We start from the raw sequence: 20,915 nt of genomic DNA, 5'->3' as shown, positions 1-20,915 counted from the left end.
ATCTTGGATTTCTCAACTGACCTTGTTTGCATCCTGAAATCAAGAAGGAAGCCATGGACATCGAGATTTACAGTAGGGTTGGGCGGGTTAGGGTTACATTTTGACACCGTTTTACCGTCTCCACATTTCACCGGGGTATACGGTAATACCGTTGCTAATTTCTCGACATCTATGCGACACAAACAAAAGCAAGCAGCCCCCACCTCACCTCACCTGTGTGCCGCACTCTCAGGTTGATGTGTGTCCATGGACGAAAAACAAAATCACTTACTGATTTTTTTATATAAGTAAAAGCACTTTGTGGCGTGCTTCTGAAGGTTATATGATCTTAATAGTACCGGTAGTTGGTAAACAAACAAACAAACTCATCTCTTTGCAGCAGTGAGCGGGGGATGTCGTTCCTCAGATGAGCCCGGAGATACGAAGAATATTCCATCTCACACCGTTACAGTCCTCATGCAGATTTTGCATACAGGCCTCATCAACATTTGCTGCCAAATTGTAGCAGTTGCATAAAAAAAATATATATATTTTTAAGGGGACCGCTTAACCGAGCTGTGCTAACTGGCCATTTTGTCTCGCTCCGTCTGAGCGGTCATGTTACTATTAATTCTACACTGTTATAATGTTATAAATTGTTGTAGTATTACTAATTACAAATGTCGTGTTATCAAAAAAGTATGTTAGGTCATTATACGCTGCAGTTTTTTGTTTTTTTTTATGACGGTATTGACAGTGACACAGTTTCTATTTTTGGACACCCCGGGATACCGTATTACCATTTTACCACCCAACCCTTATTTACAGTATAAAGACGATCCTGACTCTGTTAGTGCAGTGTTTTAAAATACAGATGTGGAATTTCGCGTTTCCAAAATCTGTATTTTAAGTTGGTAAGGAAATGATCAGCGAAAGAGAGGAATGCACTTTCTTGCACTTCTACTCTGAAACTTTTGGACTTTGTTTTCTTAGTAGTTTGGTCCAAAGTCTCGACATTAGAGTAATAATGATAAATGTTTTTTCAAACTGTTCAACTGTGAGTACTTTCTGAATCCAACTTGCAGTTTCTTCACATTGATCAAATTGCAGCACTGAACATGATGTTTGTGTCCTTTCCATTTATTTAAAATGCTGGATAAATAAAAAGATGTAACTCTTTTAAACAAAGAGGGATTGCAGTAATTATGTCATGTAATAATTGTATTATCATCTTTGTCACTTTTGCGTGTAAACTTATTTCGATGCAAATAACGATGCGCTCTTATCTGGCGGCAACACTGTTGCTGATAATGAAAATGAGCCCGGCTGAGCTCAAATACTTAGTGAGTGAGCCAAGAGTTGTTTACTTAATTAGACCTCCCTAAATCTCCCATACCCCTTTTGGCAAATTTCACAACAAACGTGTACAATGACTCACCATGCAGAGCTGTGATAAAGTTTGCTGTTGGTTGGGAGGATTACGGTGCTCTCTTGGCAAACATTTGAACCTTGGGCATAATCTGTGGCAACGGGAGGGAATGTTGATTTGTTGAGTAAGTTTCCCCTGAAAGAAAATGAGGTAAACACGCTTCGTTTAGTGATGCAGCATCAATAGGATATTGAACCAGGTGCTTCTCGTGAGATTGCAGAGATGCTCGTATTGCCTTGAGCCCACCAATGAACATCTGAATAACAGATTAGAGGAAACTCATTGGAAATGGATTGTGCTTTGCCAGTTGCTACGCTGCTTTTAGCTACAAATTTTGGATTCATTGCATTAGAGCCACAGTCAAAAAAAATTTCTTGATTGGACAATATAGGACTGTCCACTGTATATAATTTTTGTACATTCAATTCATTGCATGATCATACACACTCTGCCATCCAGCTGTGTACCTTAACCTCTCGCGCAGGGGAAAAAACGGTCACATTCAACAATGACACACAATCCATTTAATGCTCCGCAACACTGCCAAGAAGTGGTGAGACGATTGTGAGGTACAGTGAGTTCACATCTTCTGAGAGGGCACGCGCAAATTTGACTGATGGATTTTGACATTGACATTGTCCTCTCCATTATAGTGTAAAATTAAGTCTTGTGCTAAAGAAGAACTAAATTGTATTTTCAATCTCGTATTCTCACATGGATGACGGCGTGTATTCATTGGCCCCTCTCATGGGGTGAAATGTTCCGCTATGTTAGCCATCTCTGAAAAATAATGAGTGACTAATTCAGTCAGAGGATGTATAATATATTGAATAATTTGTCTACACTATATAACATATATTGCCATAAACATGTCTGTTTAGCTAGACACACATGAGCACAAATTCAATTATGCCTAAAATGTAATAAACGAAGTGCTGCCAGACTAATGCTGCCATGGTTACGGGAGAAGCATTAAAAAACCTTTCCACCTCCTCCCTGAAAGGTGACTGTGTCAGACAGCCAAGCGTCTCATCATTGCACTGTCTTCTGCCAGACTTAGCAGCCCTCAGTACTCCGACGACAAATGGACGACGACATCTCATCTTGTCAGACCTCCTGCAAAGCCTGGCTCAGTGGTGTACAAACTACGGCCCAAGGGCCATTTGTAGTCTCCCGTAGTCGTAGTCTATGGGGGGGGGGCAGAGGTGAGCATGTGTAAGAAGTGTGGGTGTCCAAAAAATGAGTGGGGGAGGTATTTTGTGACACCCACATCCCATGAGTGTTGGGAGGTGGTTGATGGGGACTACCACTACTATTGTTGGCGGGGATAGTGCGATGGGTCGCCATTTTGTCAAAAATGTTCTTTCATGTTCAATTACATGTGCCATTAGTCTAAACATAATCCACCCGTTTTCATCCATCTCAGGGGGCGGCCACTTGCTGTTGACTAAAAATGACATCACAGGGCCTAAGGGTTGCGAGCGTCACACCCAGAAAACAGGTGAGCCGCTTGCGATATACGCGAGCCCCGAGGCACTGTGATGTCATCTTCAGTCGACAGCGAGTGGCAGAATGGATAGAAACAGGTGGATTTATTTTTTTACTTGACTTCCCCTTAAAGCCAGCAGGTGTGGGGGGTGTTAGTAACGTTATCTATAAGAACACTAGACGTCTCAAGGTGGAGTTGGCTAGCTTGGAAATCCAGACCCACCCCGGGGATTACACCATCAATTTTATGGACAAAACTCACCGGCTGCGCACAGCAACTTCCCGCCGTGTCTCGTGTGATAGCGCGCGATAATGTGCCATTAAAAACAACGATAAACACGCTTTTGTCTGTGCTCAACAGAGAAGCAGAAATAGCGGTGGACTGGAACCTTTGATTGAACTTCATTTGATTTAAACTTTTTTTCCTGCCTTTTTTTGGTGTCCATATATTATTTTGTGGCTTTCCACCTCCAATATAAACGTCTCCTCGTCCATTTTCGCTGGTGTTTAAACCGTGAATAAGCACCTGGCCCGTTGACTCCAGGCCTGGCTACACCCATTATGACGTTTACTGACATGATTGCGAAATAGGATCTGGCGAGTGTTTTATTCTGAAAAGTAACCGGAAGCTTTATTTCGAATCTGCATCGGTCTTCCTGTCCCGCTCGATGTGTTCTGTGCCAGTTTGCCGGAGAGTGAGTCTGGTCAACCGCCCTATCAGTCGCATTTCTGTGGTGGGGCAAACCTGAGCTAACAGCAATGAGCGAAGAGCGGACGTGACGTCAAAAAAGCGACTCATTGAAGTCTTCTTTTTTCTTTTTTTCTTTTTTACGGAGACGAAGTGAAAATCCAACATGTCTACAAGCCGAAGAGAAACAGTAGTGAATGACTTATGTCATTGTTGCGGGAAAAACTTGAAGATCTATGGTCATGAGTCACACAGTTTTGATATTCGAAAAGCGTTAGCAAATAGACGAATTTGATTGGCCGGCCGGTTTTCAGCCGGTGCCGAATCGCTGTCTATGGACGCCTGTCCAGACCCACTTTCTTTTTCAAGAAAGTGGGTGTGGCTTGCCAGGCTAGGAGTCGGCAGCGTCGTCACTGGTCGGCCATTTTAGGACAGGGGAGTGCTCTGGTGCTGTAATTGGACGTAAGGTGGTTCATTTACTCACTTAAATACTTGTAACTCACTGAATTAACAAATAAGATTAATAAACAGATCGGTTTTATTACAAATCTTATTAAAGTTGCTTTAATTCAGGCTGAATTTTTGAATTGTTTATTTTTAATGTGAGGATAGTTGTTTGTGTCACATCGTCTGTCATATCTGACAACAACAAATGGAAACCGGTTGAGAATTTGGGAGAGTTGAGCAATCTACAGTTATTTCAAAGTCTGCGCTGTGCTCCATTGACTGTAATGTTATGAGTGATCGAGCCGCTCTGTCCCAAGATGGCCGCCCTGTGATGGCGTTACTTCTCATGGGCTCACAGCATGCACGAGCGACTTGGGCCTCTTCGGAAAGTCAAATCTCCTCACCTTTATGCCACCTTGAACCTTTCTTGGATTACATCATCGTTTCAAGGAGGGATGGAAAGATGTTTCCCTTCAAACTTAGGAAATAACAGCACGCTTTCATGCAAATTCGAGTTCCGGCTTATCATGAAGAATAATATTGATTTCGATCACAGTCACACATTAAAAAAGAAAACCATTAGCAGCTCGACGCACACACAGTAAAGAATATGTGCCAAACTAAATATATGTAATGCCTTCCTTTATTATTAACCATTTGTCAAATCACCATAAGTGGCAGGACAATAAACTCCATCTTTTTTTATTCAGAGCATGCTCATGTGCCTTGATTAATGTGGCACACTCTCGTTAACCTTCAGTGATTACATCTCAACCTCATCATTTGGATGAAGTTCAGGTGCTTAAGAATCATTCAAACAATTTCCATTTTCCAATTAAGCACAAAAAGAAGGCTCAGTTTTGGACGTAAGATTGGCTTAAGTCACTCAATTATTGCTTTGTAAAGCCCATGAAGGTAATGACCTATTTGTATGGGCAAAATTGTCAAAGACCAAATCAAAAGGTTCATCTTGCTCTTCTTCTGCCTATTACCTTTTCTTGGCTAAACATCTGCACATTTATTTTGTCTGATCTTTGATATTTACTGCTTGATTTCATATTTCCCATCACTGGATAAAGAGGAGCCCCTGAATGTGAACTGAACGCTTTATTAATCTTAATTAAGCATCAGTGATGAGTCAGACTCTGGGAAATGATATGAGTGATGCTTTTATTCACTTTGTGAAACAAAAAGTTTGCTCTCACGAAAAGGCATGGAAGTGTGCATTTGTGAAAAGTGCTGATGTCATTTATTATGTCTCTGTCATCAGCCAGAAAGAAGTTTACCAATAAATCAAATTCGATATCTATTTTGTTGCTTGTACCAAGTATGATTATTTATTTATTTAGTTAGTTTCGCTGTTGTAATTGAATTGTGCCGTTTGGGAGCAAAAATGCATAAATCGGAATTTCACTTGTCACTTGAACCTTTGTGGACTGGAGGGGGGCCAAACAGCAGACCGAAGGGCTGCCAGATCAATATGAGACACACAGAGAATAAACTCCACCACAGTTACAGACTAAACCCTCGGAGGACCATTTAAGTCCCAATATGCCTGTAGATCAAACAAACTAAGACAGGTTGTGGGCAACTGGACAGTTTTTTGTCCTTTATGAACCCGATAAACAAATGAATAAACGCAAAAGGTTAAAAAGGTCCAAACTGAACGCAAGACAGTCTCACTTCTTGCTCATCACTACCAATGCCTTAGTCATCACCATGCAGCACTGTTGAAAGTCTGTGGAGAGAAAGTCTGGCGGTATGCTGACTTCCAAATTGATTCCAAATATTAAAAAGAGCCCGCAGATTTTCCTTTGAACTTTAGCAGGAATGGAATTTATTCAATGCAAGTCTACACAAACATAATCAAGTGGGGAGCGGCAATAGCTTTGTAGATTCAAGCGTTACAGCAACTTGCACATGAAATTAAAAAATAATGCCAGGAAGGTTGAGATGGATGTTCCTCAAAGGGTGCGCTGATCCATTGTATGCATATGATGGTATAAAACAATTTTACTGATTGCACGCTCGTGATGAACTCACTTTGCTTGCAGATCAATTTTTCATTTTGTTTAGAATGTCAAAAAAGCAGGTGGACGGATGATCGATAGACAATAGCCTATATATAGCAGTGAGAATTGGTGAATTTTGCTTTGGGGATTAAAATGAGGATAATACAAAAATGATAATAAACTATGTGGAGAGTTTCTAAGAAAACTTTGAGCTTTGATGTTTTGTCAGTCGTGACATCAGGCAGCAAGGCTGAAGGTATTTAGAATTTTAATATCGCTGTCCTCTCTGCTGACCATGAAATTCAAGCCACCTTGTTATTCGGTGACATTTGAATTATTGAAATTAGTCACAAAGTCATCAGTTGAAAAAGGTCAGTTTGAATGCAGTATTTTTTGTCTGTTTGAATGATTTATGTGCGTGAGCCCCGTCGTTCTTGTCACAGACAAAACTTATACAAAAATCTTGCACCAGGACATTTGACACTTTCTAGATAGATGCCCTCAATGAGTCATTGATCCTTTTAAGCAAGAATAATTATGTCTACAAAACAAAAAACACAAAAAAAACTGTTAATGTATAGTACATCCTAGACCAGTGGTGGGCAAACTTGGTCCTCGAGGGCCGGCGTCCTGCAGGTTTTGGAGGTTTCCCTGCTCTAACGCTGCTGATTCCAATCAACAAGATCGTTACCAAGCTTATGCAGCGCTTGCTGATGAGCTGGTCACATATCAGCTGTGTTGGAGAAGGGAAAAACATCCAAAACCCTCGAGGGCCGAGTGTGCCCACCACCTGCCCTAGACCATGGTCACATATTCTGCATATAGATACATACACTATATATGCAGCGCTGGGAACACGAACCTATTGATTATGGACTACATTTGCGGAGTGATAATATCCCAGTTGACTCAATTAGATCTGCATTTTGTCATGCGAAGCATTGGATAATGTGCAAAGCGGGAGACTCTGACACAAAGTGTGAATACAAATCACCACATTCTCACACAAGCAAATTCAGTATCATTCTCATGAGCTTTTGCCTCCGTGTCCTTGGGATTTCTGACGGATACGTAAATATGAACAAATTAACAAAATGAACGAATGAACAAAATGAACAAATGAACAAAAGTATTGGGACACGCAGGAGCCTCGCCCAACCTGCTCTTGTCGACTTGAAAAACTGTCATCAACGAGTCAAAGTCATGAATGGTTACTAAATGTAAAGCCAATGGCTTCTTCTATGTAAACATCATGTTTTTTCACTTTTTTTTTGCTTCATGAGTCACCATAATGTTGAGATGATAAGCAGACTGACACTAAATGTATAGAACGGATGGTAGAACGTAGAACGACCTGAACTGAAATGATGATTTGTGGCCAGATTTGTTCTTTAGGGTTCTTTCGATTTTCCTTTAAAATATTGAAAATGTATCCAATGTAAATAACACTGGTCTGCATCCAAAAACAAAACAATGACCTACTAAATGTTTTCTAGGTCAGTTTTCCACACTGAAGACATGGGTGCCATTCATTTTGCCCCGCATGCTCCAGTTTTTCTCTTACATCTCTGTACATTCCTACATGTGTACATGTTTAGAGTCTGGAAATGGAGATTTCAGGGAGTAGTTCATGTTATTACTTGTTTTCTTGAAGTGCATGAACAAACTGTCTGTGTACATGAAAAACTATGACGAAATGTCCATGTGTCTTAATGCCAAAGTAAACACAAATACTCTTCTCGCCCTGTACTACTTGAATAAGCCTTACAACTGTACAAAAATCAGATTTTCGTTTTTATATATATATAAAAAAAGAAGAAATAAAGTTTTCCTGCACTTTCTTAAAACGTAAAATTACAAAACCGGGAACATTTAGAGACATAAACTAAAGAGATATTTGGATTCTGCATCTGAAACTGCCCTAGATGATAAATGTCGTTGGCTAAAACAAAAACACAAGTGAGCATTTATAACAAATCAGATTTTTTTTTCCCATAAATCAATTTCCCACATTGACTACGGCTTTTCTCAACCTTCATTACTGTAATCATCCATTTTAAACACCTGTCGTAATGGCAGTGAGCTTAAACCAGAAAGTAAAACAAATGCAGCGCATTTAATAACATTCCAAGCAATTGAGGGGCCCTAATGTAATCTGTTGGAATTTGGCTTTTGAACAGTAGCTGATATTTGAAAATCTGATGATTCCAAATGAGTGCTTTTGCTTTATTAATGTACTTTTTCCTCGCATGTGAATCAGAGTGCGGTTTCACATAGTTGTTTTGAGAGTGATGGAGAGTGAGAGAGGTGTGTATGTGTTGAGCCGGGTGGGGGGCGAGGGTCTCTCCTCCTCCTCCTCCTCCTCCTCCTCCTCCTCCTCCTCCTCCTCCTCCTCCTCCTACTCGCGCGGTTCTCTCGGCTCCGCTCACGTCGAGAAGCCGAGAAGCGAGTGTGTCTCCGGCGGCGCGCTCTCCCCATCCCTCCGCCGAGCAGGATGGAAAGTGAGCTCACCAGGCTGTGCTTCGTCCACTCATCGACACTTGACTGCGCCGTCGTCTCGCGGTGACACCGTTCCCGTTTTCACTCGCTAACTTCTCTTGCTGCTGGTCATCCTACAAGACACGCCTTTTCAAAGGGGTTAAAAAAAGAAGAAGAAGAAGAGAGGACACAACACGACTTAAACGGAAGTAAATTGTTGTGAAAGAAGGTCACCTTTTTCTTTGGATGGAGAATTTCCGATCGGTGAGTTCCAACTGTAACGTATACGTGTGAAGTGGTCAAACTGCGTCTTTTCTGAATATATATTTGGGAGCTTTTCGGAAACTGGTCAGCAATAACTTGTTTGCATTGCGACGTAATATAGAGAATTCACTATCAGCTACCATTTTTTTTTTTATATTGAATCTTGGTTAGTTTTAATGTGCATTTACTGGTGAAACTCAACAGGTTAGGACGAACCGCTTGTGTTTTTAGCTTCAGAGTGAGAACCTCAATAGTGTTTATGCATGGAAAAGATGAAGAAAGCTGTGATATATTGTAACTCAACTACAGTATAGTGGATGTAAAAAGTATACACACCCCTGTCAAATGATTTATTAAATTGTTTTTGTTTATATATATATATATATAACAAAAACAATTTGTCGTCACTGTCAAAAATATAACAGGTAAATATTTCAAAACGTTTGCCCCAATTAAGGTTACCTATAACCAGGAAGTGAAATTGGAGGGTGAAATAAAATTAAATAGCAGGAAGTGAAAATTAACTGAGATGTGTTTCTAAGTGTGCTCACCCTCTTATAACCAAGGTTGTGGCTGTGTTCTAATTATGAACCAGTCACATTCAAACTTGTGTTAAATGGGGGTCAGTGCACAACAGCCATTATTTAAAGTGTCGCTGATTATCCTGAAATAAAGTTCAAATGTTCTAGTAGGCTTTGCATGACATTTTCTTGTTTGTTTCCAGCATAAGCCTCTAGGATTTGTGCTAACAGTACTTGTTTTAGGAAATGCTCCTATTTTCCTCCACCTTGACTAAGGCTCGAGCAGCAGAGAAAAACATTCCAGAATGTATGATGTTGCGGCTAACATGCAAGATAAGGTTTTCTTTTAGTCCTGAGTATTATTTGCGACAAAAAGGTCACTCTTGGTGTTCTTGGCCTGTAACACCTTTCTCCACATGCATTTCAAGTGTGTGTGTGTTTTTTTTCTTTGGAATATGCCATCCAAACCCATACCTCAGAGGAATATGGGAGATTGTTGCCACATGTACTAAACAGCCACTACTTGCCTGAAATTCCTGCATCTCCTTTAATGTTGCTATCGTCCTCTTGGCAGCCTTCTCTTGTCTTATTTTTGTTGGTCAATTTTGAAGTGAGGTCCTGTCCTTGGTAATATGATTGTTGTGCTATATTTTCTCTACTTGGTAACAGCTGTCTTCACTGTGTCCCATGCTATTTAGTGCCTTGGAAATGTGTTTGTACCCTACTCCTTACCGGTACTTACCTTTGAACAATGAGATCCCTCTGATGCTGCAGAAGCTCTCTGCGGGCTACGGCTTCTGCTGACAAAAAATGTCAGGAAAAACCTATTGGAACATCGTTTTTTGGGATTAGAGGCATTTTGAATGATGACAGGCATGTGCAGACTCCCATTTAACAGTATGAGATTTGAATATTTAATTCTGAACACAGCTGAATCATAGTTATGAGGGTGTGCATACTTGTGCAAACAAACCATCTCAGTTGATTGTTTTTTTATTCCCATTTTGAAAGGATTAAAACAAATATCCAGTGAGATGCATAGGTTTTAGGTCAGATTAATGGCGGAAAAAAGTTTTGAAGCTTTTGATTTATTTTGTTCCATATAGTTATATCACTAACACCTGACATTTGAGAAGGGGTGTGTAGACTCTTTATATCCACTGTAGCTGTTGTGAGGAAAAAGCGGCTAAAGTGATTAAGGGGACAATCATGTATTTTGGAAATGGCCATTTCTGATGCTAAATTGTGTTTCAGATAGGGCTCTTTTTTTTTCTTTTTTAACCTCTAAGGGGAAATCAACTCCCCTAAAAAAAATTGACAATAATTTGTTCTATGCCCCACTAGTCTAAATATGTTATTCTGGTTGACATCAATGTTACTCAGGTCTCAGCTAATGACCAATCACAGCGCAGCTTCAGAAAACAGGTGAGCTGTGGTTGGTCGTTGCTTGAGCGCTGAGCAACATTGATGTCACCTTTAGTCGCCAGCAAGTGGCAAAATGGCCGCCCCCTGAGATGGATAAAAACGGCTGGATGTTGCTGCTTAACTCATATTCCACAGTTAATTATAAATGTTTAAGATTGACTTCCACTTTAACTGTGATTCTGTTATATTTCACTCTCTCAACAAGAGTGTTGTAGCTTTTCGACTTTCCAAGTTATGAAGTAACATGCATATATTTTAACCCCTTCCTTTCTTCTGCACTTCTGTCCTTCCTCTCTCCTTCTAGTTGGTGAATGAGCTGAAGTCAAGCTGGTTGTGAAGGTGCAGGATTTGTTCCCCCTTACACCCCAGGTCGGAGACAGTATGGCGGCGGGAGTGGCGGCATGGCTCCCCTTTGCCCGGGCGGCGGCCATTGGCTGGATGCCTGTGGCTAATCTGCCCATGCCAGTGGCGCCAACCGAAAAGAACAAGCGTCAGGATGAGCTAATTATCCTAAACGTTAGTGGACGGCGCTTCCAAACATGGAGGAACACACTGGACCGCTATCCGGACACCCTTCTGGGGAGCTCTGAGAAGGAGTTCTTCTACAACGAAGAGACCAAAGAGTACTTCTTCGACAGGGATCCCGATGTGTTTCGCAGCGTGCTCAACTTCTATCGCACCGGCAAGCTCCACTATCCCCGCTACGAGTGCATCTCCTCCTACGACGAAGAGCTGGCGTTCTTTGGCATCATCTCGGAGATCATCGGTGACTGCTGCTACGAAGAGTACAAGGACAGGAAGAGGGAGAATGCCGAGCGCCTGATGGACGACCAAGAGGACAACAAGGACGCTAAGCTGCCCAACATGACCTGCAGGGAGACCATGTGGCGGGCTTTTGAGAACCCTCACACTTCCACCATGGCCCTGGTATTCTACTACGTCACTGGCTTCTTCATCGCAATCTCTGTCATCACCAACGTGGTCGAGACAGTGCCCTGTGGCACGTCGTTCAGTAAGAAGGAAGTGCCATGCGGCGAGCGCTACACGGTGGCCTTCTTCTGCATGGACACGGCATGCGTCATGATCTTCACCGTGGAATACCTGATGCGCTTATTTGCTGCGCCCAGTCGCTACCGCTTTATGAGGTCCGTCATGAGCATCATCGACGTGGTGGCCATCTTGCCCTACTACATCGGCCTGGTGATGACTGATAACGAGGACGTGAGCGGCGCCTTTGTGACGCTGCGAGTTTTCCGGGTGTTCCGAATCTTTAAGTTCTCCCGCCACTCGCAGGGCCTTCGCATCCTGGGCTACACGCTCAAGAGCTGTGCCTCAGAGCTGGGATTCCTGCTCTTCTCCCTCACCATGGCAATAATTATATTTGCTACCGTCATGTTCTACGCAGAGAAGGGTTCAAGCTCCAGTAAATTCACCAGCATCCCGGCCTCCTTTTGGTACACCATCGTTACTATGACAACACTTGGGTAAGAGCAGAGCAGACACCTTTTATCTGGTTACAAGTACATGTGTATGTATGCCTGCCCCTGTGGCCCAAAAACCCCACAACTGCTTCTGCAGTTTGTGACATATTTTCCAAGACATACTTTTTACGATAGATGCACAGTGTCAAGACTACAGAGAAAACAGCCGTCAGTTTACAGCTGTTTTTATAACTAATGGTGCTCTTCTGGGGCATAGCAGCCATCAAGATACTCTCTTCTATCTCACTAATGGTTGTAGCGTATCCTTTATATGCAATAGATAAGAGAGACTTTGGAGATTACTCTTGAACAGAATGGGCCGAGTTGAAAAGCATCCTAGTGAGACAAAAACAGTGGCTTGCAAACAGTGATGACACCATTGTTTCCCTTTCCGACCTGCCCCGTGGTTAGCAGAATGCAGAATGCACTTTTAGAGTGAACTCAAGGACAGACTTTGTGTCGTGAGGGCCCTTGTGCTCCTTCAGCCGGATTTTTGAATCACACTAGTTGCTGGCTTTGCATCAAGTGCTTCTTGTTGCTTTGACATACTAGACACTCAGCAACCTCTTCATTTCGTACGACTGCACAAATAATGAGATGCAATGCAACAGCACTATAATAAGACTACAAAATTAGAATCTTCTGAAGTAACTGATATTAAAGCTCAAACACGCACCCAAAATCCACGTTCGCCATTTAAGTCCCGGATCAACTCAAATGGGTAACTTGTACTTTTGCACACACAAAAAACACACAAAAAAAAATTACATTTGATCATAATGGTAAATGACAAATAGAGTGGAATTATATAGTGCTTTATTTACACCATATGTTGTCCAAACTGCTTTCCCAAGCCTCATACTCACTTTTTTTCAAACATATTAACGTATACAGCCGCGCCAACTTTCAGGTTCCTTCTTAGTTTAAAATAGCATACTTTAACCTCCAAGATTCCTTGTCACACAGGGGCCAATGACAGAACCCAGGATGTTGTTTTCGACCAACCATCTTCTTGTGTCGTTCAGTTGCTAGCTGGCGCTAAGCTAACCTGGGCCTTTTCGCATTGGGTGAGAGAGAGGTCAACAGCGAGTAAATAAAAGCCTTGATAAATTGACTGCTTAACAGTTGAATTTAATGCTCATTTGAACACATTATTCTCATGACAAGATGGCCTGTTCTGAAAATTCGGATTCAGCGTTTGTTTTTAACGACCAATTCGTTTTTCTATTCAAGTCACCACTGATTCATGCACAACCCTAGCTGATAACTTAACTAATTACTCAAGAATGTTCAAAAAGCTGCTCTAAATGGCAGTGAACCACAACCAAAACCATGGCAGAAATGTTGAATGCGTGTTATGTCATTGTACAGTGACGCAAGCAAACACACATAAATGTCTGACTTTGTGTGTGCTCTTCTAAAGCCACGTTTCTGAGAATTCCTTGGTTCAATATGTGAGTCAGAAAGGGAGGCTGACAAATGTAGCACTCTTTGAAATGTCAGAGATGCGGAGGCCTAAAAAAACGTCTTTGACTTAGTTGCGTTGTCACATTCTGTGCCCTGTCATCATGCCAGTCTAAAGAAGAGCAGAAACTGGACTGGGTGGAAAGATGAATGTGTTCACTCGTCTGTGCTGTTGTGCCAAACTCACACATCCCTGTAATACATACTGTACATCTCTTCCCAGTGGAGTGAAACCTGTCACACTAAAACAAACCTCTTGTTGCTTTTTGCATTTAGTTTCGTGGGGAGGAGAGTTTGAGTATTGAGGGAGTGGGATGGGGGTTAGCTTTTGCGCTTGTTTTCATCACTAAGCAAAAACCGGAAGTGTTTGTCAGAGTGACTGATGATGTGATCCACTACATCTGCTGACAAATACGAACCTGCCTGACGTTCGGCCCTCTGCTCTCGGTTTACACCACAAACAAACAACAGATGTTCACCTAAAGTGCACACATGATATGTGGCTGTTTGCTTTTGTACATGAAGACAAATATTGCTGCGCAATAGATAGCCTGAATGTAGTGTTTCCCGTGCAGGGTTGGAGTTCAGGTTGTGTTGTCACTACTAACTATTAGAAACATGGCGCAATAAGTAAGCAAGTTATTTATTTAAAATAAAAACGACTTAATTTTATACAGTTTTATATATATATATATATATATATATATATATATATTTAAAAAAAAAAAGAAAAAAAAGAGCAATGATGATGACATTTCCGAATGAACAATACTGAGCTCTTTAGAAAAAAAAGAAGAAAAAACGAAAAAGAAACATGGCGCAGCATTATGTGGGCTGCTGTTGTTTAGAACAGGGATTCCCAACTAGTGTGCCGTGAGAATACTGTAGAAATTGATCCAATTTTACTTCTCTGAAAATTATTATCTTATCTTTTCTCATCTATTTATACCAGTGCTGTATAGTGAAAGGCAGAACAATGAAATGTTCTTCAATTCAAGGTTAAACCTGTTGCATTCCTACAAGAGAATAAGTCACGTCTTCCTGCGAGTATATCAGCTTCAAGTTCATTTGTTATGTTTATTGAAAGGTTCATCTTTATTTCAGTATTCCCTTTTTAATTATTATTTGGTTGTGTGGCGTGAGATTTTTATTTTTATTTTTTATGGAAAAAAAATAAAGGTGGGTAAAACACTGGTTTAGAATATTGAGGCCCTAAAACAGCAAATGTATGATCTATCCATTCATTGTTAATGTGTAGCAATTATCCTGTTCGGTGTCAAGCAAGAGTTGGAATTGGAATTGTCATTTTTTGGACAAAAGGCAGGGTTGGTTGCTGGTCCATTCTGAAATGTAAATTGTTATGCCCAAATGTAAAGCTCGGCCGAGCCAAATTGGTACTGTGCTTTCTGGTACTTTTTTTGCATTATTTAATTTCTTAAAATGTGTTTTACTGTCTCAAATTTTACCCACAATGAAAACCGTTTACTTTGTTGTAAAATCGGGAGATGAGCGGGATAAATGACAGATCGGGAACCACATGGGAGATGGCGTTGAAATTCGGGAGTCTTCTGTGTGAATCGGGCATAGATGCGTGCCCGCCGGTGCAAAGTACTGTGCATTGACTGTAAAGTGCAATTGCACCGCCAGACAATGCTCAGTTGCTCACCCTGCGTTTGATGTTTAATGTACCATTTGCAAACATGCCTCCGATCTATGTGGTGTGGACGCATTTCAACTTATGTTATGCTTGTGCTTTGTTAAAATGCCCGTGCTAAATAGGCCTAGATATTTTGTAATAATATTATAATTGTAATTGATTATAATAAATGCAATGATAATAAAAAATTGGCATAAAGTTTTCGGCCAAGCATTTAAAATTATATAAACATATATATATATATATATATATATATATAAAACTGTATAAAATTAAGTTGTTTTTATTTTAAATAAATAACTTGCTTACTTGTTTAATTTGTCCTTTATAGAAGCTAAATTGATAAAAAACAAAACAATGAAAGAATAAGTTTGCTTTGGATAACAACATATATTGCACAAATCTCAAATCAAAATTAAAAGTCAGAGCACTCTCCGTTACCTTTCTTTCTGCTCGCTGTCCGACTTTTCAAATCCGAACCATGTCCAAATAATTGTCGTAGCACTGTTGTTGTTTTTTTAACCAATTCCTCCGGCGACGTTGAGTCAGTGCTTGACGTCATTGTTATGCTGAGCATGAGCCGTTCCCAAGGCCGGGACGCAGATACGATGACATAATCAACATGCGCTATGCGATGATGTCATCAACATGCGCTACCGCGTCAAGACGGTAGAGTTAAAATTTCTAATAATTTATACCTACTATTGAATATACCGTTTAGATCGCCCAGCCCTACTGTATGTAAAATAATTCTTTATGCATCACATCATTTTTGTGGACGGACTCATTAGGCCATTCAAATCGACCACATCATTAGCGTAGTCCTGCCTCCCTTTAATTAATATCCTTATCAAAGACTAACTATTTTTGATCACAGCTTCTTTAAAATCAATGTTCCACTTGACGTCTCCCAGACAACCACAGTAGAGCTCTCACGGTTGCTGTGTGCCGTACACTCTTTCATTCACAAGTGCATGAGGAAGATAAACCGTATGTGGAGCTGTGTGCACATCAGACCTTCTCTTCAGCAAACAGGGTGCCCCAATCTCAGTTTTATTATGGTGTGTGTGTCTTTAAAATATAAAAATGTGTAACTGCCCCCTTTCACAACTCATTATCATGTAACGTTCATAAACAGTACATTCGTTTAGAGGGCAACAGCTTGTAAAGAACTATGATCAATGCTGATAAGTGCGTATTGATTTGGGTGGTTAAGAGAAAGGTACTCGTGCTACCAATTACGTTGGTGGCTGATGAGATTGTGATTGACAGATAGGCTCATTTTAGTCGTTTTATTAGAGCAGTTAATGAAGCAATTTGTCTGCAAAGATTTAGGTCTAGGTCTATTCTTAGCCTTTTCTTAGTCAAGATCAGTGTTGAGCTAACCTGCTTTCCTATTAATTGTTTGCATAAATCATGACGTGCGTATACTGTGAGTCTTCTGCCTCTCCACAATTGCTGTAAATCCATGTGGGAAATGGTTGGATATTTTTAAACCGTGTTCTAAAACGGAATGAAAATACTCTGCATTTATTGACTTAAGTGTGTACTGTACATCAAATCAAATGCTAGTGCGCCATTTTTGCATCATCACCAGTATTCATTAACATAGCAATAGTTCTCAGAGCTGTTTCTGTAAGACAATGTATATTTTCAACTTCCGTCCAGAGTAATTTATAATACCATGAGTGGGGATGGCAATTAAAAAAGATTTTAGCGATTTGTATTCCATTGTCGACACTGCTTATCAATCCAATCCCACAGATCTTATATAGAAAAACAATTAAACTGATAAAAAAAGAGAATAGAAAAACATATCTGTTGGTGCAACCAGTTTTCAAGAAATGCACTGTGTTCATTGTCATGTTCAACACTGTTTACATCCATGCTCCTTTAGCAGTGTTTAAAAAAAAAAAGTATTTGCGGTTGATGTAGCAGCATTGCAGCGTTTGCTTTAACCTTCATTTATTTTTCATCCAATGTTAGTGTACACATAAACTCTCTTGGAGCACATCTGTGACGTCAGTCATCTGACATGGCCCTGCTCAAAACCAGTGTTCCAAAGGGATGCCAACCTACCGGTTGTTGCTACCCTATTTTTAACTCGGCTCATAAGTGACCAAGACTTTTTATTATGTCTTCGCTATCAACTCTTTTCTTCAATTATCTGTCTGATGATCAAGTAATTGGATGGATATGCACCTACCAACGTGCTGATAAAGATTTTGTGTCAACATATTTTTGTGGTCTACTTATTGAGCTTAGTCGTCATTTTTTCCCCTAGCCCTATTTGACTGGCCATTGGCCCGAACCACGAGACACCTTAGGGTCATTGGTTACATCTCTTCAAAATATATCAGCTTCCCGGAAAGTGGCCTGATATTATTTGTGTAATCAAAAGCTACATTTACCACTTTATAATTTTCAGTAAACATTCATCTGCAGAAATTGTGTCTATCGTCTGAAGGCTTACATGGTCTGTCCTGGCTGGCTGAGTCCTTAGTCTTGTCATCAGGGAGAAAGATTGTTTGTGTTCATAGGCATATATTATATTCATGCGAGTGTGAGTGCATTCTACAACCACCTTTGGCCCTATTATGCTTTGTATGAAACACTAACCTCCGCGTGAACTTCCTGATATGAAAATACAGTAGATACTATCATGAAGAAAAGTACTCCGATGCCGATCTCTCCCATCTCAACTTTGACCCCGCCAACCATTGTTCGCCATCCATTTGTCCTGACAGCTTTTTCTTCAAACACAATGTTCCTTTTAGAGTGAAAAGACAAGGAAGAGGATGTTCCTTTTGCTGTATTAGTGCTGGGGGAAAAAAGTCAACAAATTCGGTTTGTGTTGACCACAAAAATGTATGTCTCGAAAACTATATTATAACTCTATAAAATCATATTAAAGGGTATTTGCGATGCCCACAACCACTTTTCCCACAAACAAACAAACCACCTCCAACAAAATTGTTCTACATTTGTTGAGAAGGATATGATATTACCAGACCACCAGAGTTCCTACACGTTCAGTGATTTTATGTATTTAAATAGCGTCTTAAATAATAAAATCTCAACTTTTTCATGGAGATAAATCATGAGATGATGAATTGGGAGAACATGAAAATTTCTATCCATACGTACGAAGCCGTAACTTCGTGACGGTAAAGCCTGTGTAACAAATCATAAATCAAAACCACAGTGACTGTCACCTGAAAAGTTTGTTTCTCAGCTGTGTTTTCAAAATCAGTACTTTTCAGCGTGCTTCTCCTTTTAAAAACAACTGACTGAAATTGGGGTTTTTTTTTTTCATCGCATCCTGATCAGCCGCTGCCTTTTTTTTTTAAAGGATGTTTTATCCTTCATGCTAAGTTCTGGATGGCAGCTGCTTAGTTTGAAAGGAGTGCCAATCCTTTACTTTGCGGTCAATGATGCTTTCACAAAATGCCTTCATCTGGTATTGGCTAGGAGAGGGGAGGAAGTTGGAGGGGTATTGTTATGGCTAATGTGACTGCGAAAGGTAATTGACAGGGAGAGGCTGTCAAGCATGTGCTTTATCTTACATCCCGCCTTTTCAGTCATGCTCTTGCCATGCATGCAAATGATGCTGTCATAGGACACGGTGTCCGGACAAACTTCATCTCAACTAACTGGTCCAAGCTAATTGAAGTGATGCTCAAGGCGCTATGAAGAAAAAAAGTCTACACTGGATGTGGTGAAATTTCATTACAGAAACACTTTACCTGCTTTCTTGTCTCCCTCTCTTGCTCTCTCTCACTGCTTGTCACGGTTGACTGCCTTAAGCTGTAGACCTTCCAAAACCACTACACTTACAGTATGTCCATCCCATCAGTTCAATTACTGCACTAGAAGACTCTTACCGGGTAGGCCGATTATGAGTCAGTGGTGGTTTTCATGGCGCCTCGGAGTCCTGAGTGGCTCTGCATGAAAAATAAAAAACACACCATACTATATCTATTATCGAAAATGCAATCTCTAGAGGGCCTGCCCACCCATCAAGTGTGAAATTTAACAACAAAGTAAATCAGGGATGGTCATCTTAAATGCTAGAGGGGACCACCATTTTGCATGAATGCTACTGGGGGCATAGAGCCATGCACTTCAGATGTATGACAAAAATGATATTTTAAACATGGACAAAATACATGCATACATGCAAAATATGCAAGTTCAACTATTCTAGGAATTGCAGCAAATGCTGGGCGGCCCGAGGCATTTCTTTTACACACAACACACATGACAATTTGGCAGCAGAAACTAGACCAGCTAAAGGCAGGTCAAGGTTGTGGCACAGGTGGTAAATGTCTTCATGGTTCATTCGTAATTATATCAACAGCGTGTTTTAAACCCTCTAAATCAGGGGTAGGGAACCCTGGTCCTCTAGAGACACTGTCCTGCCTGCTTTCCATATGTCCTCTACCAACTCAGCTAATTTTATGAACAGGATCAGGTTTCTACAGAGCTTGCTCATTAGCTGATAACATGAGTCAGCTGTGTTGGAGGAGGGAGACATGGAAAAGAGGCAGGACAGCGGCTCTCGAGGACCAGTGTTCCCTACCCCTGCTCTAAATCATTGTAGAAATCAATTCATTTAACACATTATAATCATCTTTATTATGGTGGGGGGTGCGTGGGGGTAGTCAAACATGGGCGCACAATCGGAAGTGGAAGGCGGTCTTCAAGTGCCCACCACACAGTAGCCAACTTTAAATAATCTGTAAATGGGAATCTTCTTGCATTCGCTTATAAACGTACTTTGCCTGCGCCAATTTCCTGCATGGCCTGCAGCAAGCCTGTTTCTCTTTCCGCCATGTAGACTGCGCGCCTCCTGTTCTGAATTTAAAAGGAATAAGAAGAGCCGCTCAATGGCCTTGTGGAACCAGCTCAATGGCCTAGTGGTAGAGTGCCGCCAAGACACTGGGAGGTTGTGGGTTTGATCCCGGGCCGGGTCATACCAAAGACTATAAAAATGGGACCCATTGCCGCTCTGCTTGACACGCAGTATTAAGGGTTGGAATTGGGCAGTTAGATTACCAAAGGAAACCAGAGCACAGCCCCTGCTGCTGCTCACCGCTCTCACAGGGATGGGTCAAATGCGGAGAACGAATTTGGGTTTGACAATCAGTGAATCTTTTTATGAATTTTTATATTTTGGAGTAGGAAGAAGTTTCTTTTGATCGTACAGTTTCCAGTGCTTTAACAGACTCCAGTAAAAAGCCGAGTATCTCGGCACTGCATCCACAACAGATAATATCACACCACATGGTTTTCCTCACATTCTGCTGTTCAGTGCTAATGTGAGAAGTATATCACACTTTAGGATGCAAAGCACAGCATAGAGGTGTGATGAATTGTCCATGTTCAAATTTACAGTCAATGTGAGAAGTAGCAAAAAATACAAAAGCTGCAAATTACATTCACGTACTGAACATATTTTAACTTCCTCCATATAAATGATGATATTGTCATGAAGTTGTACATTTGAATTGCGACAATTACAATATTTGTCATCTGTGACCACTGACCATTAATACTATATGACCTTATATTGTTAACAT

The 20,915-nt window shown here is 40.8% G+C and overlaps 1 protein-coding gene across 1 annotated transcript in view; it reads left to right on the top strand.

Moving 5' to 3' along the window:
* Positions 1-8,449: 8,449 nt before the first annotated feature.
* Positions 8,450-20,915, top strand: part of kcnd3 (potassium voltage-gated channel, Shal-related subfamily, member 3) — a 96,245-nt gene continuing 83,779 nt past the window's right edge. Inside the window, exons 1-2 of the mRNA XM_086070304.1 lie at positions 8,450-8,785; positions 11,036-12,215. Of these exons, the coding sequence (XP_085926430.1) occupies positions 11,113-12,215 (1,103 nt within the window). The 5' untranslated portion in view covers positions 8,450-8,785; positions 11,036-11,112. The remainder of the gene's footprint in view (positions 8,786-11,035; positions 12,216-20,915) is intronic.

This window comes from Leptonotus elevatus, chromosome 2 (genome assembly GCF_054856555.1).
Source record: "Leptonotus elevatus isolate MCC_2025b chromosome 2, RoL_Lele_1.0, whole genome shotgun sequence".
NCBI lineage: Eukaryota > Metazoa > Chordata > Actinopteri > Syngnathiformes > Syngnathidae > Leptonotus > Leptonotus elevatus.
This window is presented reverse-complemented; position numbering and strand designations above follow the sequence as displayed.